This window comes from Moschus berezovskii, chromosome 3, assembly GCF_049115385.1.
Source record: "Moschus berezovskii isolate FMDL1 chromosome 3, NW_MosBer_1.0, whole genome shotgun sequence".
In the NCBI taxonomy this organism is placed as follows: Eukaryota; Metazoa; Chordata; class Mammalia; order Artiodactyla; family Moschidae; genus Moschus; species Moschus berezovskii.
In genome coordinates, this window is record NC_142462.1 from 25,446,477 (window position 1) to 25,466,758 (window position 20,282).

General features: G+C 35.2%; 1 protein-coding gene across 5 annotated transcripts in view; it reads left to right on the plus strand.

Moving 5' to 3' along the window:
• Window positions 1-20,282, plus strand: part of PHF14 (PHD finger protein 14) — a 223,572-nt gene that overhangs the window by 57,303 nt on the left and 145,987 nt on the right. For all 5 annotated transcript variants that reach the window (XM_088833499.1, XM_055420498.2, XM_055420500.2 and 2 more), the window contains exons 8-13: window positions 12,381-12,527; window positions 13,296-13,566; window positions 13,880-13,986; window positions 15,090-15,185; window positions 16,990-17,093; window positions 19,022-19,153. In XM_088833499.1, the coding sequence (XP_088689625.1) occupies window positions 12,381-12,527; window positions 13,296-13,566; window positions 13,880-13,986; window positions 15,090-15,185; window positions 16,990-17,093; window positions 19,022-19,153 (857 nt within the window). The remainder of the gene's footprint in view (window positions 1-12,380; window positions 12,528-13,295; window positions 13,567-13,879; window positions 13,987-15,089; window positions 15,186-16,989; window positions 17,094-19,021; window positions 19,154-20,282) is intronic.

The following is a 20,282-nucleotide window of genomic DNA, read 5'->3' on the forward strand; positions in this document are numbered from 1 at the left end:
AATGAACATGGCTGTGTTCAAATAAAACTGTATTTCCCAAAACAGGCAGTGCCAGATTTGGCTTTGGTGTCAAGCCTTTTCGTAGAGAACAGAGGACATTTTCAGTTGTAGCTAGTATTCTCCCATTAAAATCTAAGTCGGATCTGGTCACTCCTTTGCTCAAAACCCTTCATTGGCTTTCCATCTGATTAAAACTAGAGGCCAGTTTCTCTGCTATCTATAAGGGTTTGTGTGATCTGGCTTCACATGACGTCTCTGAGTTTATCGTTTCCCCTCGTTCAGCCTCATTGGCTCACCTGTTGCTCCTTTAATGACTGGCCAGGCGAGCTCCTGCTCTGGGCCTCTGTATTTGTCTCCTTGCATGGGCTGCCTTTCCCCCACGTGGCTCATTCCTTCACTTTTTGTCAGGTCCTCATTCTATATCTGCTAATCACTTTTGCTTTTGTTGGTCGCCCGGTCTAAAGTTGCAATCCTCCCATTCCCATTACAGTTTCTATTCTCTTTTCTGCTGCTTTCTTCCCTTTTTAACTAACCTAACCACTCTCCAATATAGCTCCAGTAGTTTTCTGGTAGTGTCTTTAGGATTTTCTAGGTATAGCACCAATATCATATGCAAACAGTGACAGTTTTACTTCTTTTCCAATTTGAATTCTTTTTCTTCTGTGATTGCTGTGTCGAAGACTTCCAAAATAACTATGTTGGATAAAAGTGGTACAAGTTAGCATCTTTATCTTGTTCCTGATCTTATAGGAAATGCTTTCAGGTTTTCACCCTTGATTATGGTATTAACTGTGGTTTTATCGTATATGGCGTTTTTTTATGTTGAGGAATGTTCCTTCTATGTCCACTTTCTGAAGAGTTTATTTTTTAAATCATAAATAGATGTTGAATTATGTCAGAAGATTTTTCTGCATCTATGAAGATGATCATATGGTTTTTATTTTTCAATTTGTTATTATGGTATATCACTTTGATTGGCTTATAGATACTGAAAAATCTTTGCATCCCTGGAATAAGTCCCACTTGATCATGGTGTGTGATAATATGTATGATTCTTTTTAATTTGTTTATTGTCTGTCACTTTCATTAGGACATAGATTCATGAGGACAGGTTTTTTTGTTACTATTTTTTACTGTGTTCTCAATGATTAGAATACAAGTTGAGGGACCAATCCCTTCTATCATTCACCTTGTATGTGATCAGCTGTTTAGCATTTAAGGTCTTTTTTTTTTTCCTTTTAAGATTTCATTAAGAAAAGAGTTCTAGAGTAAAATTAGTTTTCAGACCATCATTTTGTGTATAGTGAATTGCAATTTGATTTCCCATTTATCTACAGGCATTGCCTGAGGGTATTTCCTTGGTACCTTTACTTGTGGTATTAGAATAACTTTATTCATACATGTGTCTCTTTATCTTTTTGGTTTGCATAAGTTGCTCACTATTTCCTCCAGCTTGGTTACCTGTTAGCAGATAGATCACTTTCACTTTGGTACTTCTCTGCTGCTGCTGCTAAGTCACTTCAGTCGTGTTCGACTCTGTGCGACCCCATAGACGGAAGCCCACCAGGCTCCCCCTTCCCTGGGATTCTCCAGGCAAGAACACTGGAGTGGGTTGCCATTTCCTTCTCCAATGCATGAAAGTGAAAGTGATAGTGAAGGCTCTTAGTCGTGTCCGACTCTTCACGACCCCATGGACTGCAGCCTACCAGGCTTCTCCATCCATGGGGTTTTCCAGGCAAGAGTACTGGAGTGGGATGCCATTGCCTTCTCCGTGGTACTTCTCTAAGAATCATATTTAACTTTTTTTGAAGTATGACTGTAAGAAATATAATTTACTTGAAATTTATACAGATTATCAACTGCTCCAAGCATTTACATGAGCCATATTATTATATGTTTGTGTTCTTGGATAAAATTATTTTGATTCTTAACTATTATTCGTTTAGTTGATGTGTACTTTTTATACTTTTGTTGTTGTTGAAAGCCTTATTGATTTTTTTTTTGTTTAAACTGAGAATGTTGATGAGCCTGTTTGTCAATACATTATATAGTGTTCTTTCTCTCAGTTCTTAATAGTAGGTATAGCTGTGTGTTTGCTTATTAACTGGTTTCTGATACTGTGAATTATGTTACTGATTGCAATAACTTTAATTTTCCGGAAATTTCAGAGCGACATGTGGAGTCTACTACCAATGTGCATGTGACTTTTATGTTAAGTGTTTTGGTTGTTCATCTTTTTGATGTTGTACCTTATCTAGGCTTTTGGAAGCAAGTAATAGAATACTTAACTGTGGTAGCCATGTGCTAACTATCTCATGACAGGAGACATAAACAGTAGTAGTTCTGGGGTTGTTTCAGAAGCTCAATGATTAAGTCTTATTTTATTCTTCTATTCTACCAATATCAATATGCTTTTCTTTTTGGTTCCTAACCTTGTTGTCTCATGGTCTCAACATTGCTAGAATAGCTCTAAATAAGCACTGTGTTCTTTCATTATATAATTCAAAACAGAGGAGGAGGGGAGAGGGTTCTCTTATCATTTGGACTGAAAAATTTTCTCATACGTTCACTCCAGTAGATTGTCCCATTATCTCATGTGTCAAAATAGTCATTATGGCTGTCGTTAGCAGTGCGATAAGATGAATTGGTGAAACCTGACATTTTCAGTTTCTGTCAGAGAAAATGAATTTTGCAAAAAAGGAATATGTTGGAAGGGAATGGCTGGGGGAGTCAGCAGCTAACAAATAGTTTGCTCAGTTCAGTTCAGTTCAGTTGCTCAGTCGTGTCCGACTCTCTGCGACCCCATGAATCACAGCACGCCAGGCCTCCCTGTTCATCACCAACTCCCGGAGTTCACTCAAACTCATGTCCACAGAGTCAGTGATGCCATGCAGCCATCTCATTCTCTGTCATCCCCTTCTCCTCCCGCCCCCAACCTTTCCCAGCATCAGAGTCTTTTCCAGTGAGTCAACTCGTCGCATGAGGTGGCCAAAGTATTGCAGTTTCAGCTTCAGCATCAGTCCTTCCAATGAACACCCAGGACTGATCTCCTTTAGAATGGACTGGTTGGATCTCCTTGCAATCCAAGGGACTCTCAAGAGTCTTCTCCAACACCACAGTTCAAAAGTATCAATTCTTCGGTGATCAGCTTTCTTCACAGTCCAACTCTCACATCCATACATGACCACGGGGAAAATCATAGCCTTGACTAGACGGACCTTTGTTGGCAAAGTAATGTCTCTGCTGTTTAATATACTATCAAGGTTGGTCATAACTTTCCTTCCAAGGAGTAAGCGTCTTTTAATTTCATGGCTGCAATCAGCATCTGCAGTGATTTTGGAGCCCCAAAAAATAAAGTCTGACACTGTTTCCACTGTTTCCCCATCTATTTCCCATGAAGTGATGGGACCAGATGCCATGATCTTTGTTTTCTGAATGTTGAGCTTCAAGCCAACCTTTTCACTCTCCTCTTTCACTTTCATCAAGAGGCTTTTGAGTTCCTCTGCACTTTCTGCCATAAGGGTAGTGTCATCAGCATATCTGAGGTTATTGATATTTCTCCCGGCAGTCTTGATTCCAGCTTGTGCTTCTTCCAGCCCAGTGTTCCTCATGATGTACTCTGCATATAAGTTAAATAAGCAAGGTGACAATATACAGCCTTGACGTACTCCTTTTCCTATTTCAGCCTAAGAAGTTGGCAGTTTATTTCCTTTCACTGTAGCTCACCCATATACTTAGATCAAATGAAGAGTAGTGTTTTTATCAGATATTAAAAGAAGGAAAAGAAGAATCAGTTATTTTGATAAAAGAAAGAAACAAATGAAAATGTCACCGTTTCCATTTTTCCCTTCCTTGCTTCACAATAGAAGAATTCTGATGTTCTGGCCTTTCTTTTCCCTGGGTTTGATCTGTTACGTGATCTTTGCCTTTTAAGAGTGTCATCCCCTTTCCTTCCAGCCTCCCTCATCACATTGGAATTGGCTGCTCAGAAGTCCTTCCTTTTCAAGACTTTTTTTTTCATTGGTTTTTTTCCAAGTTAATATTGACTTTGGTTTTATAATCTTACACAGAGAACTTTAAGGAATATTCTGTAGGTCTGGGCTTCATCTTATTTTTTCCTACTTCGTTTTTCCCTTCGTTTCATTATTCACTCTCACCTTCTAAGCACACACACACTTCAGTCCTTAGTTTTTAAAATTAATGATTAAAGCTTAATTAAATTATCCTATGCTTTGCATATTTTAATAAGCCACCTCACATCTTTTTTGAATAATATAAATAAGAAATAACCTATAGGGTAAACACACACCAGTTCTGTTTTTAATAAAGAGTTTATATCATTTTTCAGTTAACTTTGTGAGTTTTGTGTCAGTGTCTAAATTTGATGTCTACCTTAAGACTGTATTTTTATCTGCTTATAAACCGCAATTAAAAATAATGAATTTGGAATGGTGTGACTATGTGTAAGGAAATAATAATATATAATAAATGCAAATGGATATTTCCTAAGTATGTGCAGAGCTGATTATTAGGACTTTTCCTAGATAAACAGATATTGCATAAGTTGAACTTTAGGCTGCAGAATTAATTAACATAGGTTTTCTTTTTGTTTTAACAGATATGGTTAAAAAATGAAAAGTAGAATTGAATAAAGTATTATATAATCATTAAATCATATGTATTTTCCTGCCAGAAAGAAATATTAATGTCAGATTTTAATGAGCTTAATATAAATAGTTAATATCTAATGTTTTTGTAGAATCTGATGCCAAAGGATAATTTTGCTTTCATAAAGTATTATTTTTCTGTTAGCTAGATTAGTGTTATTTTTTATATAAAAGATATAGATAAGGAAAATATTTTAATGATGGGTAAAGAAACTGCTTTATTTTTTTAAATAAATATCATTTACATAAAATTCTTAATATAAATTTAGATTTAGTTCACCTTGGTTTTAGACCACCATATTTTGCATAGAATATGTGTGAGTTTTAAGAATTGATAAAATACTTAAGTCATAAAAGTGAAAAATGAACAAGTGATAAATGCAAAAAATGGGAAAAAATAGACCTTTAAAAATGAGATCAAATTGAAAACAGATTCTTAGCTAGAATAAGATATCAATAAACTTAAGTTGGTTACTTTCAGTTTTTATACAAAAGGATACTAAACAGCTTGTACATATGGTTTTGTTTATGGTTCAGAAAATATATACATTGTCAAATTTTTCTTTTTTGGTATCTAGACACTAGGCATTTGTGCATTAGTGTAGTGTTAGTCACTCAGTTGTGTCCAACTCTTTGCGACCCCATGGACCATAGCCCACCAGTCCTCCATCTATGGAATTCTTCAGGCAAGAACACTGCAGTGGGTTGCCATTTCCTTCTCCAGCATTTGGGCATTGAATTTGCATTAAAATTTTTCATCTGTAAAAGGTTCTAGAAATTTCAAGTACTAGATTCAGGAAATTAAGAAATCTTGCTTAGATTTATTGTTTTTATTCTTTGGTCTTCATATTCTGGGAGTTTTAGATTTGAGTACAAGACTTCTTAAAAAGTAAACTAAAACTGTATGTTAAATAGTTAATCATGTAGTGTTTGCAAAGGCATCACAGTTGAGGGCTGAATTATATAACTCAGCAAGCATTTGTGGAACGTGACTATCAGGAGTAAGTCCTTACTGCATTCATGTTCTAAAACTGAGTTGTTTTGTTAAGGGGTGACCTAAACTTTGTTTACAAACAGTGAAATTTATATTCAAACATAACTTCATAGTACCCAGTTAACATCAGTCAGTCATGATTGAGGGCCTGTGCATATGTGCAGGACACTATAAACTCTAGGTTTGGGGGTGGAGGAGTTTTTCAGGGAGCATAAAAATAGCTTTAAGTCACATAGATGGGGTTAGATAGTAAACACAATGAAATGTTAAAGAGTCTTACAAGACGACATTGAAAGATGTCACGGGTGCCTCTGATGGACAAGAAGTGCTGTAAATACAGAAATAAGATTCCCTAGAAGAATCAGAAACTTCAGTGGAGCTTCTTGGCCTATCTATCTCTTACCTTTGAACTATTTAAGGATTACAGATTAATGCTTTTTACTGTCATTCATTCAGCATATTTATTCAACAGCTATATTGAGCTACTGTGTATTAGGCTTTGCTGTGGAGCCTATAGAGATTAACAGTGAACAAAATAAACTGTTCTTAAGGTAGCTTACATTTGAGTGGCAGGTTGGGAGAGGGCAGATAGTGAAAAAGCTTACCAGAAAATATCAGTACTTTTGAGACAAATGAGTAATCACTTCCCTATCTCCCAGACTTAAGGGTTTATCTTCAACTCACTGCTATATTGTGATAAATATTATGAAGAAATACAAAGCAGGATAAAGTATGTAGGGAGTAAGGGAAGTAGGACAGTACTATTTTATATGGGGAGATCAGAGGTGGGCTCTCTAAGAAGGTGACATTTTGTGGAAAAAAATGTAAGGAAAATGGGAGCATATGTTTATTTGAGAGGAGAGCATTACAGGCAGGGGGAACAGAATATAGAGGCTCTGAGGTAGAAACATGCTTGGTTTGAGGACCACGAAGAACTGGTTTGGCTGATACAGAGGTGGGGGCTGGTGTTTGGTAAGAGGAGAGGAAGGAGGTCATAGAGGGGGCAGGCAGCTACAGCATGTAGGGCCTGGAAGAACATGAGAATGACTTTGGATTTACACTCTTGAGTGAGACGGAAAGCCATCAGATTTGCATAGAGAACATGTGAGTCAGCTGATGTTTAGAAGGATGACCCTGATGGTTGTATTCAGCATAGACTATAGAGAGGCGAAGGTGAAAGTAGGGAGAACAGGTAGAATGGTTTAGCGTGTTAAGGACAGAGGTAATAAGAAATGACAGATTTTGTAGATATCTGTTGAGAGATTGTGGGGTAAACAAAAAGAGGAAAAGGGTGAATTCTCTGAACTTCTAGTTCAGTCGCTTAGTCATGTCTGACTCTGCGACAGCAGAGAATGCAGCACACCACGCTTTCCTGTCTGTCACCAACTCCCCGAACTTGCTCAAACTCGTGTCCATCTAGTCAGTGGTACAGTCTAACCATCTCGTCTTCTGTCGTCCCCTTCTCTTCCTGCTTTCAATCTTTCCCAGCATCAGAGTCTTTTCCAATGGGCCAGTTCTTCGCATCAGGTGGCCAAAGTATTGGAACTTCAACTTCAGCATCAGTCCTTCCAATGAATAATCAGGACTGGGTTTCCTTTAGGATTGACTGGTTTGATCTCCTTGCTGTCCAAGGGACCCTCAAAAGTCTTCGCCAACACCACAGTTCAAAAGCATCAATTCTTCAGCACTCAGCTTTCTTTATAGTCCAACTCTCACATCCATACATGACTACTGGTAAAACAATAGCTTTGACTAGCCGGACCTTTGTCAGTAAAGTACTGTCTCTGCTTTTTAATATGATGTCTAGGTTTGTCATAGCTTTTCTTCCAAGGAGCAAGCATCTTATGGCTGCAGTCACCATCTGCAGTGATTTTGGAGCTCAAGAACATAAAGTCTGTCAGTATTTCCATTGTTTTCCTATCTATTTGCCATAAAGTGATGGGACAGGATGCCATGATCTTAGTTTTTTAAATGTTGAGTTTTAAGTCAGCTTTTTCACTTTCCTCTTTCACTTTCATCAAGAGGTTCTTGTGGAGCTTCTAGTATAGTGGAGTTATGGTTTACTGAGGTGGAAAAGACTGCAAGAAGAGCAGATTTATTGCAGGAGAGAAGGAAATTGAGGACAGTTTTGGACATGTTGAGTTCAAAACGCCTATTAGGCCTGTAAGTGGAGACATCAGGTAGGTAGTTGATTATCAGAATCTGAAGTTTAGGGAAGCAATCAAGGCTAAAGATACAGGTTTGGGAGTGTCAGGGTATAGATAGTATTTATGGTGAGATGACTAGGTGAAATTATCTAGAGTAGAAGAGGAAAAGGAGATGGGAAGAGTTCTGATGACAGTCATAGGGCTACCTTGGCATTCAACAGCATTGAAATTTGGGAAAATAAGGAGGAATCTACCAAGGAGTCTGAGGCAGAGTCATTAGTGAGGTTTAAAAAAAAACCCAACAACTAAGACAAGTGTTTCAAAGAGAGAGTAAACAAGTTGTTTCAAAGGAATAAGGTTAAGAATGAGAAATGACCATTGGATTTGTCAAAATGAAGGTCAGTTTTCACTTGAGAGGAGCTATTAGAGAAGTTGAGAGTAGTTGAAAACTTAGGAGTGAAACAGAATTGAAGACAGCTAATATGGGCAGGGCTTTAGATTTTTCCTTTTAAGGGGGACTTTGAAGTGAACTACAAATGAGAGCCCAGGGAATGTCTTTTAAGTATCCTTAAAGGATATTACAGTGTTTTTAGTATGCCAGTAGAGATGGCCACCTCATGCGACGAGTTGACTCACTGGAAAAGACTCTGATGCTGGGAGGGATTGGGACGGGAGGAGAAGTGGACCACAGAGAATGAGATGGCTGGATGGCATCACCGACTCGATGGACATGAGTTTGAGTGAACTCCGGGAGTTGGTGTTGGACAGGGAGGCCTGGCGTGCTATGATTCATGGGGTCGCAAAGAGTCAGACACAACTGAGCGACTGAACTGAGAGAGAAAAAAATGTGCAGGAGGTAGAATTGCTGGAGGGAAGATGGGGTGGAATTAATCACAACTGAAGGTCAACCTTATATAGGAACATTGAGCAGTTTATCCTTGGTAACAGGAGATTAGAGGATATGTGTAGACATGCAGATAGGTTGAGGTATACAGTGACCGGAGGTTGTGGAAGTTCTCATTTCATTGCTTTTCTCCTCTCTTCAAAACTTCTCCAGTGAAGTAAATAAGGCCATCATCTGCAAGTTAAGAATAGAGAGGAGATACTGAAAGTTTTAGAGATGAAGATGTTCAGTGATTATCTATAAAAGTGGAATGGAAATTAATTTGGGAATGTGTTCAGCTGCTCTGATACAGGTTAAAATAGGGGAAGAGTTGGATTTACCTGTGCTTTAGGTTTTGTCAAGTGAAGCTAGATGAGGAAGAGAGGAACAAGTGAAGAGAGGACTGCACCTTGCAAACAAACAATAGATGGGCCATGAAATAATCAGATAAAGAGGGCAATCGTGCATGGGCTCTGGGGCAGTCAAAGGATAAAAGTCTGTACATTGGAGACCTGAAAGGTGATAAAACTTGTTTGAGTCTGAAAAGAAGTGATCAGGAAAGATGAAAGGTGATGCTTAGAATACTTGAGGAATTATATTATGGAAAGAGTTCAGAATATAGGTACAGTCATAGGAATTAAATGGCTGAGGTGAGGTGGAAAAGATGGTGGTGTAACTGAGAAGATAAATATGTCATGCTCCTAACTCATGATAGTATTTATACTTTTCTGATTTCAATAAACAATTTTATGCATATACCAATAAAGCCTCTCTACTTTTCTTAAAAATACTCTGTTTTTACAAGTGCCAGTTGGTTCTTAATGTATAAGATCCCTAACAGTTTCTCAGCTTATAGTCCTTTGAACTGCTGAATCAGTATTAGGTCAGGGAGCTTTGTTTGAAAAAAATTGTTTTGGTTTTAAGATTCTAGAGATTCAGAGGTCCACAAGCTAAATTTGACCTGTAGATACATTTTGTTTGATAAGAATAGTACAGTAAAAAGATAACTTGAGTTGATGGGGCATTCCAGTCTGTCACAGTTCCCCAACATTTACCGCATATTCTGCTTTCCCTCCTACTTCCATCATTATTTTTTTCTTATAATTTCCCAGCATCTTTATATCCTTTTACTCATTTATGTTTACCAGTAACTGTTTCTCAAGGCATTCACATTTAGAACTCTTTGCCTTAGACCTACTGAAAAACAATCTCCAGAGTTTTGTCATTTCTATTTGGAAATGTCCTTAAGTAAATCTGATGACAGACAATGGTTGAAAAAGACAGCTTTGACTTACTAGCAGTGGATCTTGGGTCAGCAACTTAGCCTCTCTTGCTTTCAGTTTTCTATCTATACATTTGATATTAAAATAATAGAATTCACCTCATGTGGTAGTGATAGAAGATAAATGAGATAGTATGAAAACAGGCACTATGCCTGGTACGTGGTGGATATTCAGGAAGTTTTTTTCCCTTTACATTTTCTAGTGGGAATAGGGTCTTGGAAGTTTCTCTAGGCAAGTTGAGGGGATATTCCAAGTCAACCAGATTATTAATTAGCACACTATTTTGAATGGTTTAATAAAATTGAATAGCCAGTAACTTGAATAAGGAAGACGTTAAATTCTTTCTATGATTCCAGATTGATTTTATGTTCCGGGGAGTTTGGTTCCAGGGACCAGGTGCCTCTTACTTATTGCTTCATATTCGTTTAGTTTGTTGTACTTTCTCACATGGTCAGAGATGGTTTATCACCACCAAGAGAAGGTGAAGAGTGGACATTTCCTTTCAAGGGTCTGGTTAAGAAATTTCATAAACTTCATTGGCTGGAACTTATCACATGGCCCTACTCAGCTGCTGAGGGTCTAGAGCAGAAATTTTCTAGCAAGGTCATCATGTATCCAGTAGAAACTCCAAAGATTCTAGTACTAAAGGGAAAAAAGGGAGAATAGATGTTAATGGATAGTGGTTGCTTGGTATATCTGTTTCATTCTCTAAACAAGATTAATTCCTTGGTCTTGATTTATTGTCCCCAATCCCAAGTCATGAAACAAAAGAAAAATTACTTGGGCTACTTTATCCTTTTCATATATATTTTTGACCAGAGATGACTGTCTTTTTACCAAGTCAGAGTCTTGATTCTAATGTTTAACTGACCTATGCAAGCATGAATCCTTTCTCTGATAACTCAATTTCAACATTACCTACTACTTTAAGACAGTAGAATGGTTCTTGAGATCAGTTTGACTATAGTTCAATATATTCTTTATTTCCACTTACTCTCTCCTATTGCCAGGATGTGTGGAGCATGTTGTGAGAAAGCAGCTGTGTGTGAGTGTGAATGAGAGAGAGAGAATCCAATCTCCTGTCTACATTTTTGTATTATTTCTGTACCTATATGAAGTAATTATTATTAAATCTGTTTTGTTAATGAGTTAACAGAGACCCAGAGATAATTAGCAACTTGTTTAAAGCCACAAAAACCTTTAATTGGTGGGGCCAGGTTTTATGTCCAGGTTTTTATATATCCAGATTCTCTAATTACAATATTACCAGTGCTATATTGTGTCATCTGTGAATATCATACTAGAAAATTGCTTTATATACTTCACTGTTTTTAATGTTAAGGACACTTTGGGTTTTACTATATGATGATTTTTCTTTTTGTACTTTTCATTTGTTTCTTCTTTTGTTTGCATCATCAGTTCTCTTTGGGTTGTAAAACCCCACCTTACTAAGAGACTCTAACGTAACTTACCGTATGGGCAGCTTATCTGTTTTTCTCTTTGGGACAAACCTGAAGAATGAACTACTTGTTACTTTGCTGGCAGTCACATTGCAGAATGCTTTTTTTTGCCTACATATTTAAATTTTTTTCCCTATTTTTGATAGTAGATTTCCTTTTATGTTTTTGTATCCTGTCATTTATGAATATGTACCCATTAAGGTAATACAATAAAATAAGACTCTGAGAGAGCTGTGTTTCCACTTGCGGTTTTAGAATTTTGTAAAGAGTTAAAGAGAATATCTGAAGTGTTTTATTGACAAGGCCTGGCCTTTTTTTAAACATCTTATTTTGTATTAGGGTATAGCTGATTAACAAACTTTATTGTGATAGTTTCTGGTAAACAGTGAAGGGACTCAGCCATACATATACATGTATCCATTCTCCCCTAAATTCCCCTTAAATAAGGCCTGGCCTTCTTAATCTAGTTTTATCCCAGTTTGCCTGTGCATTTCTCGTCAGTTAGAAATGCCCTACTTAACTGTATTGACTAGTCCTATATTTTCTAGATAATATTGTTGTTTTATAATATTAATCTATGTATTAAGAACTTTAATGATGGTTTCTACCTATGACTATTAATATCTTGTTTTAAACAGTGATTTTTTTTTTAGCTAACAAGTATAACTTAATGTAACACCTAAGTTTTGACTTCAGTATTTTTAAATCCACAAGGCCGTATATAAAGAAAAAAAAATTGTTAAATTAAATTTGGTATACAGGATTAAGTTCCTAAAGCAGCAATTTTTATCATTATGTATAAAACTTAATTTTGTAATTTATTTTTAGGAATAACCAGCACTGTGGTATATTCTTCAAAAAGGAAATATTATCTCTTATGACTTTTTAAAAAATGGCCCTTTGGAGTAAAAATGTTCATTTCCCCCCCCTCTGTTTTTTTATATAGGATATAGCAGATCCATTTTTTGCTTATTGTAAGCAACATGCAGATAGGTTAGACAGAAAGTGGAAGAGAAAAAACTACTTGGCTCTACAATCCTATTGTAAAATGTCTTTACAAGAGAGAGAGAAGCAGTTATCACCAGAAGCACAGGTATGAGATTCATTCCAAAACTCGTGTTTTTTTCTTTCAAGGGTGTAGATTTCAGGGAAATCCCTGGTGTTTCAGTGGTTAGGACTCTGCACTGTTACTGCTGAGGGCTCCAGTTTGATCCCTGGTAACAGAGCCAAGATCCCACAGGCTGTACAGCTTGGCCAAAAGAAAAGAAGTTAAAAATTTAAGATCTCATGCATCTTTGATATGTGATGTATAATTGTGAAATTTGGTTAGTGTAATTGTGAAATTACCTAGAAAGTGGTCTGTCATTAAGTTAAATCAAGAGTATAGTTTGTGGTTGAATACATTACTCATCATCTAGTCTCAACAAAGCAGTCATTTATAAAATATGTTTCTAATACATTAAAGAGTGTGGCTTAAAGGAAATTATTCTATCAGTGCAATATGTTGACCACATCTTTTTTCAGTCTGAGATTCATATATGCAAAGACTTTGATTAGTTTGCCTGTCATGAAATATATTTTTATGTAAAATAAGTAAATTTATGAAGACTAGTACCAGGCTAGTTGAGAAGCTTCAGCTTAATTATACTAGTTTTTGACAACTAATCATAGGCTAGGGCAGTTGTTACTAATTTATTGTAACCCAAGAATTATTCTGTATACTTTAAGGACTGTGGATAGATATTATTTGCCTCAATAGAGGAACTTCTGATCATTCTTACTCTTGCTAAGTGTGGAAATAAAAGTCATAAGTATGTTCCATTTTAATATCTTTTAAAATTTGTATATGTTTCTTTTATAGGCAAGGATCAATGCCCGGCTTCAGCAGTATCGTGCCAAAGCAGAACTAGCTCGATCCACCAGACCCCAGGCCTGGGTTCCGAGGGAAAAATTGCCCAGGCCACTCACTAGCAGTGCTTCAGCCATTCGCAAACTTATGCGGAAAGCAGAGCTAATGGGGATCAGTACAGATATCTTCCCAGTGGACAATTCAGATACTAGTTCTAGTGTGGATGGAAGGAGAAAGCATAAGCAACCTGCTCTCACTGCTGATTTTGTGAATTATTATTTCGGTCAGTATAGGCCCTGATGTATGCACATTTTCATTGAGAACAATTTGCCGATAGAAATACTTGCCGATAGAAATATTTGATACACTGTCAATGTTTAGAAATTTACTAGTCTTACTACATATATCAAGTATGTTTATTTTCCTAATAAGTTGTGGATTGTTGTAAAATGCTAATTTAATATATTTGTGAGTAGAGTTAAAAGTATCTAAGTTTATCCATGTGATCCTCTCTATGGCTAGCTTCTTCCTTTATGTATTTTGTATATCAGCTTTTATTTTCTTCTAAACTAAAATTGGATGTTTAATTTAACTAGAGAGAAATATGCGCATGATTCAAATTCAGGAGAATATGGCTGAACAAAAGAATATAAAGGATAAATTAGAGAATGAACAAGAAAAACTTCATGTGGAATATAATAAGGTAAAGCAAACAATGTAATGTAATTATATCTTATTGATGATTTCTTTTGTGATTTTTTATTTATGTTTCATTTTGAAATTCCTCTGGCGTTTCTGCGACTTGTCTGTAATTCCAATCCCTCGTTATCTTCATTATCGTCACTAACACTGTACTTTCTATGTGCCAGGCACAGTTCTGAGCATTTTCACTTGTGTTAACTTTCTCATTCTCACTTCAGCTTTATAATGTGGCATATGATTACTGCTCCCTTTTTCAGAAGCATAAACTGAATCTTAAAACAGCTGAAGTAATTTGCCCACCTTCACAAAGGTAGTCAAGGTGTAGAGCTGGGGTTTGAGGCCCAACAGTCTGACTCCATTTATCTTTCTAAGTTACAGAAAACTTTAAAACTTACTTTTGAATTACTGTTTTTCTTAAGTTGTTTTGTTACTTTTGATAAAAAAAATCTACCAATTAAAATTTCTCTTCTGCGTCTTCATTCTAAAGATGAAATTCATGAAGAAATGTATAAAAGCAAGTTGTGACTAAATGTGAGGTAATAAGTAACATGAGCAAAATCTGGATTGACTTTTTTTTGGCTGTGCTGGGTCATCATTGTGGTGCGAGGGCTCGGTAATGCGTCATGTGGGCTTCTCTAGTTGCAGAGCTCAGGCTCACTTGACCTAAGGCATGTAAGATCTTAATTCCACAACCAGAGATCAAATCTGCATCCCCTTCATTGAAAGGCGGAATCTTAACCACTGGACCACAGGGAGGTCCCCAGGATTGACTTATTGATGTATATCATTTTCTTCTCATTGGAAAAATGGTGGGAATGCATCTTGATACACTCATAAGGGTTAATTAGTGTGTCTGTGAAATTATATAGTAAACTATAATGTAAGTATCATTATTAGTAAAATGCTAACATAATTGCTTACTTTTTGTTGGTGCTGCTTAAATAGTTGTAGTTGCAGACTTTCATTTTTCAGTGCATTGTGACTTGAATGTGTTAAATATATATGGAATAGAAATGTAGATATTTTGGACATTGATAAATTATATTTTCAAATATGTTACTGAATATTGTAATGGTCTACTAATTTGAATTGTTTGCATTATAGCTCTGTGAATCTTTAGAAGAACTACAAAACATGAATGGAAAACTTCGAAGTGAAGGGCAAGGAATATGGGCCTTACTAGGCAGAATCACAGGGCAGGTTAGTTTCTTTCCAATTGCTCTCTCCTCTTCTTGCTTTCTGTATGATTTCAAAGATTGGATCTCTAATACAACTGTCACTTCACTAACTGAAGAATTCTGTTTAATCAGGACCAGCTAATCCTTTGGGATAATGGTTTCTGCCTGAAATGCACCTAGAGCTTTGCAAGCGGCCTACTGAGAACCTGTAGCTTAATATGGTTGTTTTAACAGCTATCTTGTTTGCAAAATTTTTTCATCTGCTCTAACTGATTGACCTGTCATTTGTGATGAAGCTAAGATTTGAAGCATGAGTTACTCCTCCTATATTCTTCTGCCTCTCCATAGCGGTTTTAGATTCCTTGCCACATTTCTTCTGTCCTATTCTTGTGCTATAATTAGTTGTTATTTTTTTTTAAATGGGGGAAATGTAAAAGGAAAACTGGATTTATTTTCATGTTGATGGGTTTTGAACTTATAAGAAATGGTTTTTGAAATTTAATGTTAAAGTATAGCTTTTCCCTTCATTAGTTTTATTTTAATTATGAAAGAAATTACTTTATCCTTGAACATGTTGAGCCTGTTACAGTTCTTGGTATTGAAAAGAACAATCATTGCCAAATGGATTTCTTTTAAAGCTTTTTTTAGTACTGTGCATTTAATTCTTAAATTAATAATTCATTTGAATAATTTCAGTCATTTAAGGATGATGGAGACTCGCTATGGTCTTTTCACTATGGAAATAGTTTTATTCATGAAGGAAGGTTTTTAAAGAACAGATATTTTTTGTGGTACTTATTTGAAAGGTTTATAAAGAGCCAAATTCATTATATAGTTTGTGTAGACACGTTAGTTTAGAAAGTAATACATACTGATATGTACTGTGCCACGCTCACTTTGAAGATGTTTCTTTTGTGAACAGGGTGTACGTGGCGTATAGTATAATGCATAACGTAAGAGGTGAGAATGAATGGTTACATATGCACAATTGACCTTCGTTTCTATTGATAGGCTGTTGGTGAATATTTTGAAGATTATAGTGTTTTATATTTTATATTTAGTGAAATTAATATTGAATGCAAGCCTATTAGTTTATTTGGCAAGCTAGCATTGTCTTTTGGCCTGATTTGCAAGTTTGTCTCATAAGGATCTATTTAGTGTAAGTCGTGAAAGAGCATTTTAATTTATTAAATCACTTGAAACAGAAGCACATGCATTTCTGTGTGCAAATGTAAAATACACAGCAGAAGTAGAATTCGTTTGTACCACTTGCAGGACACTTATTTCCGGTTGGTTGAACTGATGCTGGCCCACTGGGCCACTGAGAAATGACTTTGATAGATGGTTGCTGTCTGAGAAGCCAGTATACTACAGATTAGTAGAAACCCAAAGAGAATCTAATTCGCTTTGTGAAGAGTTTGGTCCAATAAGATAATTTTTCTAATTAACCTTTGGAGCACTAGTGTAGCTGTGGTGTTGAAGAAAATAAACGGCCTCAATATTCTTTTTGTCAAGTGTTCTTTTTTTTTTAAGTTCTTGAATTCTTGTCCTTGTCTTTCACTTTTAAAGCTAAAGTAGAAGTTTAATTTTCACAATGTTTTAGTGATCCAGAGAAAATTGATGAAAGTATGTAATTATAGGCTTCTCACAGCAGTGACTATGAGACAAAAACTCATTTTAGTCCTTTTTGCCAGTGTAAAAGCTTGTAAAACATTTCCCCCTCACAATCCTAGCATATTAGTTGACTTGAACGGCGCATAAAGAAAAATGTTGCTTTATATTTTTTCTTTGAAAACAAAATAAACTGCATTTGTTCAAATCAATAGAAGTTGAACATACCGGCAATTTTGCGAGCACCCAAGGAGAGAAAGCCAAGTAAGAAAGAAGGGGGCACACAAAAGACATCTGCTCTTCCTGCAGTGCTTTACAGGCAAGTAATGAAATGTTGACAGATTGATAGAGGGTGTTTTTAAATGAATACTTTTTAGTAGCAAGATGCTTTAAATATTTGTGAATGAATTATGTTTATATCAGAATTTAAAGTTAAATGTGTTTGAAGTTCGTTTTATTAATACCTTCATCAGAGATACTTTCCAGACTGAAAGATGATAGGATAGAACCGCTCCTCTTTTAATGATAGATCACTTTTTGTATCGTTTAAGTAACTGGGGTTATATGTGCACAAGCTCCATGGAAAAGTCCTCTTAAGAGAATTGGAAAGTGACTTTTAAGTAATGTACATGATTATTTTCTTAAATAGTTAAAGCAATATGTTAGATAAATGTACATTTATATTTTATTTTGCTTAAGTGAGTTTTAGAGGTTTACATGTGTTTTTAGGTAGTGTTGGATATTATAGTTTGAATTACTGCCTTTGTACAGTGGTAGTGGTGGATAATGAAGATAAGTTTTAGATTTGAATCTGTCTACTTTTTTTTTCTCTCTGTGCTCAGTTGTAGTAATTTCATTTCCCCAAGTATTTTTGTTCTTTCTTTTGGCTCAGTATTTTAGAGTGTTCACCATTGTAACAGTTTTATATAGTTATTAAGATCTCTTTCCATACCAGTATGTTTGGATCTTAACTTTTTTTTCATGTAGCTGATGAAACTAATTGAGAAAAGTTTAGAAGATGCAAGTATGTTTGTGTGTATCCATACACACACAAATGTATCTGTTCACACACACAAGTAAATATGCTTATGTATATGCTTATACATATTCTCCCCACAATCTCTTTCTTTCTCAGAATTAGCAACAACAATTTCAGTCTCAATAACTACTTTCTCTTCTAGCTTGGAGGCTTTCTCCATAGATAATAGCAATTAACTTCTCTGAAATGTGGGAAAAGCTCACTAGTGTCTATAGTGTACTTTATGAAGACTAGCACTGTCACAGTCTAGCTTTTCCAGATAAAATTGTTTCATTTGAAACTGTCAGGCTTATCACTTATGCTTCTGACTTTTCATCACTACAGCTCATTTTTGTTTCAGGATACAGTTTAGTAAGTTTTTCATTTATACTCTGAGCAACTTTGAGACCAAGTATTGGTCTCTGTTGTATACGTGTATATTTGATTTTTTTTTCTAAGGTTACTTAAAATTCGACCATCATTGCTGTTTCTGTATATGTATGGCTTTTTTAGGTTCTCAGCAACTTTTTCCTCACCCTTCGCATCCTAATATAAGTACACCCTGGATTTGCAGATCATGGTGTTTGTGCTCTCAGGAGTAGTTGACCTTTTGCACAAGAAAAGTTAGATTTCTTAAGAATAATCAAAAATCTAAAACAACAGTAACAACAATAATAAAACTTCCAGTTCTTTATAATAAATATCAATTGGTATATTTTTAAGACTCAAAGTCTGATTCTGTAAAAAGACTTACATATGTAACTTATTTACATGTTGAAGGTTCTTTGAAAGATTTACAGTTAATGGTAGAAAATAAACTGAATTTTGTTTGTAAAGTAACTTCTTTTTAGTTTCAGAGAGGTATAAAATTGAAAAATATTTTTGTTAAATAATTTGTTTCTAGAGGAAATTTGGTCTGATTACATGGGCTTTAAGTAATAATTAAGATTAAGATGATGTTAGAATAAATAACATATGCCCTTCTCTGAATAGTTTGACTCCAGCAAAATTTAAATTTATACTAGATCTAAGCTATTTTTCTACATTCTCAAAAGTATTTAGATTGTTGCCATTATAAAAAGATATGTGTTATGAAAAAATATTTGATTTCAATTAAGAAATACTAAGTTAAATCACAGTGAAATTTTGAAAATTTAAAAATACGCCATAAATTAACTATTCACTATGATAATTATTATTCTAATCCTTTATTGCTGCCTTTATCAAAGTTGTGGAATTTGTAAGAAGAACCATGATCAGCATCTTCTTTTATTGTGTGATACCTGTAAACTCCATTACCATCTTGGATGTCTGGACCCTCCTCTTACGAGGATGCCAAGAAAGACCAAAAACAGTTATTGGTAAGTAAACTGAAGAGCATTTAGATGTTAGAACTGATGTTGCTCTTGGTTTCAGCAGTATAAGATGAAGTGTTACAACATATTGATGCATAATAAAGTTTTCAGTATATTTTTAATTGAAAATTTTATAATGTTTTCCAATAATATTGACATATTGGCATTTAAAAGTTGTATATACTTAAGGTTTGCAACATAAAGATTTGGTATATGTATATACTGTGAAATAATCACCACAATCAAGCTAATTAGCATATTCAGCACCTCACAGTTATCATTTTTTGTGGTAAGAATACTTCAGACATAAATGTTTATTACAGTATTATATACATAAAGATGCAGCAGTTACTGAATTTTAAGTTAATTGAGGCTATTTCAATGTCTTAGCAATGGTTTCTTAAGGCATGAATTCTGTTTAGTGTGTTTATAATTCTCTTTATTATAAGATCTTTTCAAATTCTTTATTTTTTGCTTTTTATCAAGGATTTGCCTCCATATTCATGTTTAAGTGTAGTTTAGTATTTTGTTTCTAAATTAGTGTCACCAAAGGCTTTTACTTCTAGTAGTGGTCCTTTATGCTAGTTGTATATTTAAATTCAACCATTCTTTGTAAATCTAGAAACATTTGACTTATGTTTCTGAATTTTTTCATTAACTTAGGCATGTTGAATCAGTACAGATGTTTGATAAAAGTTTATGATACTTATAAGTTTTATTCTTTCCTTAATTTTAGTCCAAGAGAAAGACAGATGTTCAAATTCTAATAGATTGATTCTGTATAAGAAGAATATAGGCCACGGGGATCTTTGGAAGGCACATGACTATTCTTTTTATACAAATTTTACACAACTTCTAGTTTTAGAAAAGACTAGACCCCAGAGTCTTAAATGGTAATCTGTACAAAAAGGTGTTTATTTATCAAATACATTAAAGCATGTTTTCTGAACTCTTTGTTTTATTTCATAAACCTACGTTTGTCCATTTTATTAAGAAGCTCAGATTCTTTCACCATTTTCACATGATTACTTTTTCAAGAAGTGAAGCGGAAGTCGCTCAGTCATGTCCGACTCTTTGCGAGCCCATGGACAATACAGTCTATGGATTTCTCCAGGCCAGAATACTGGAGTCTGTA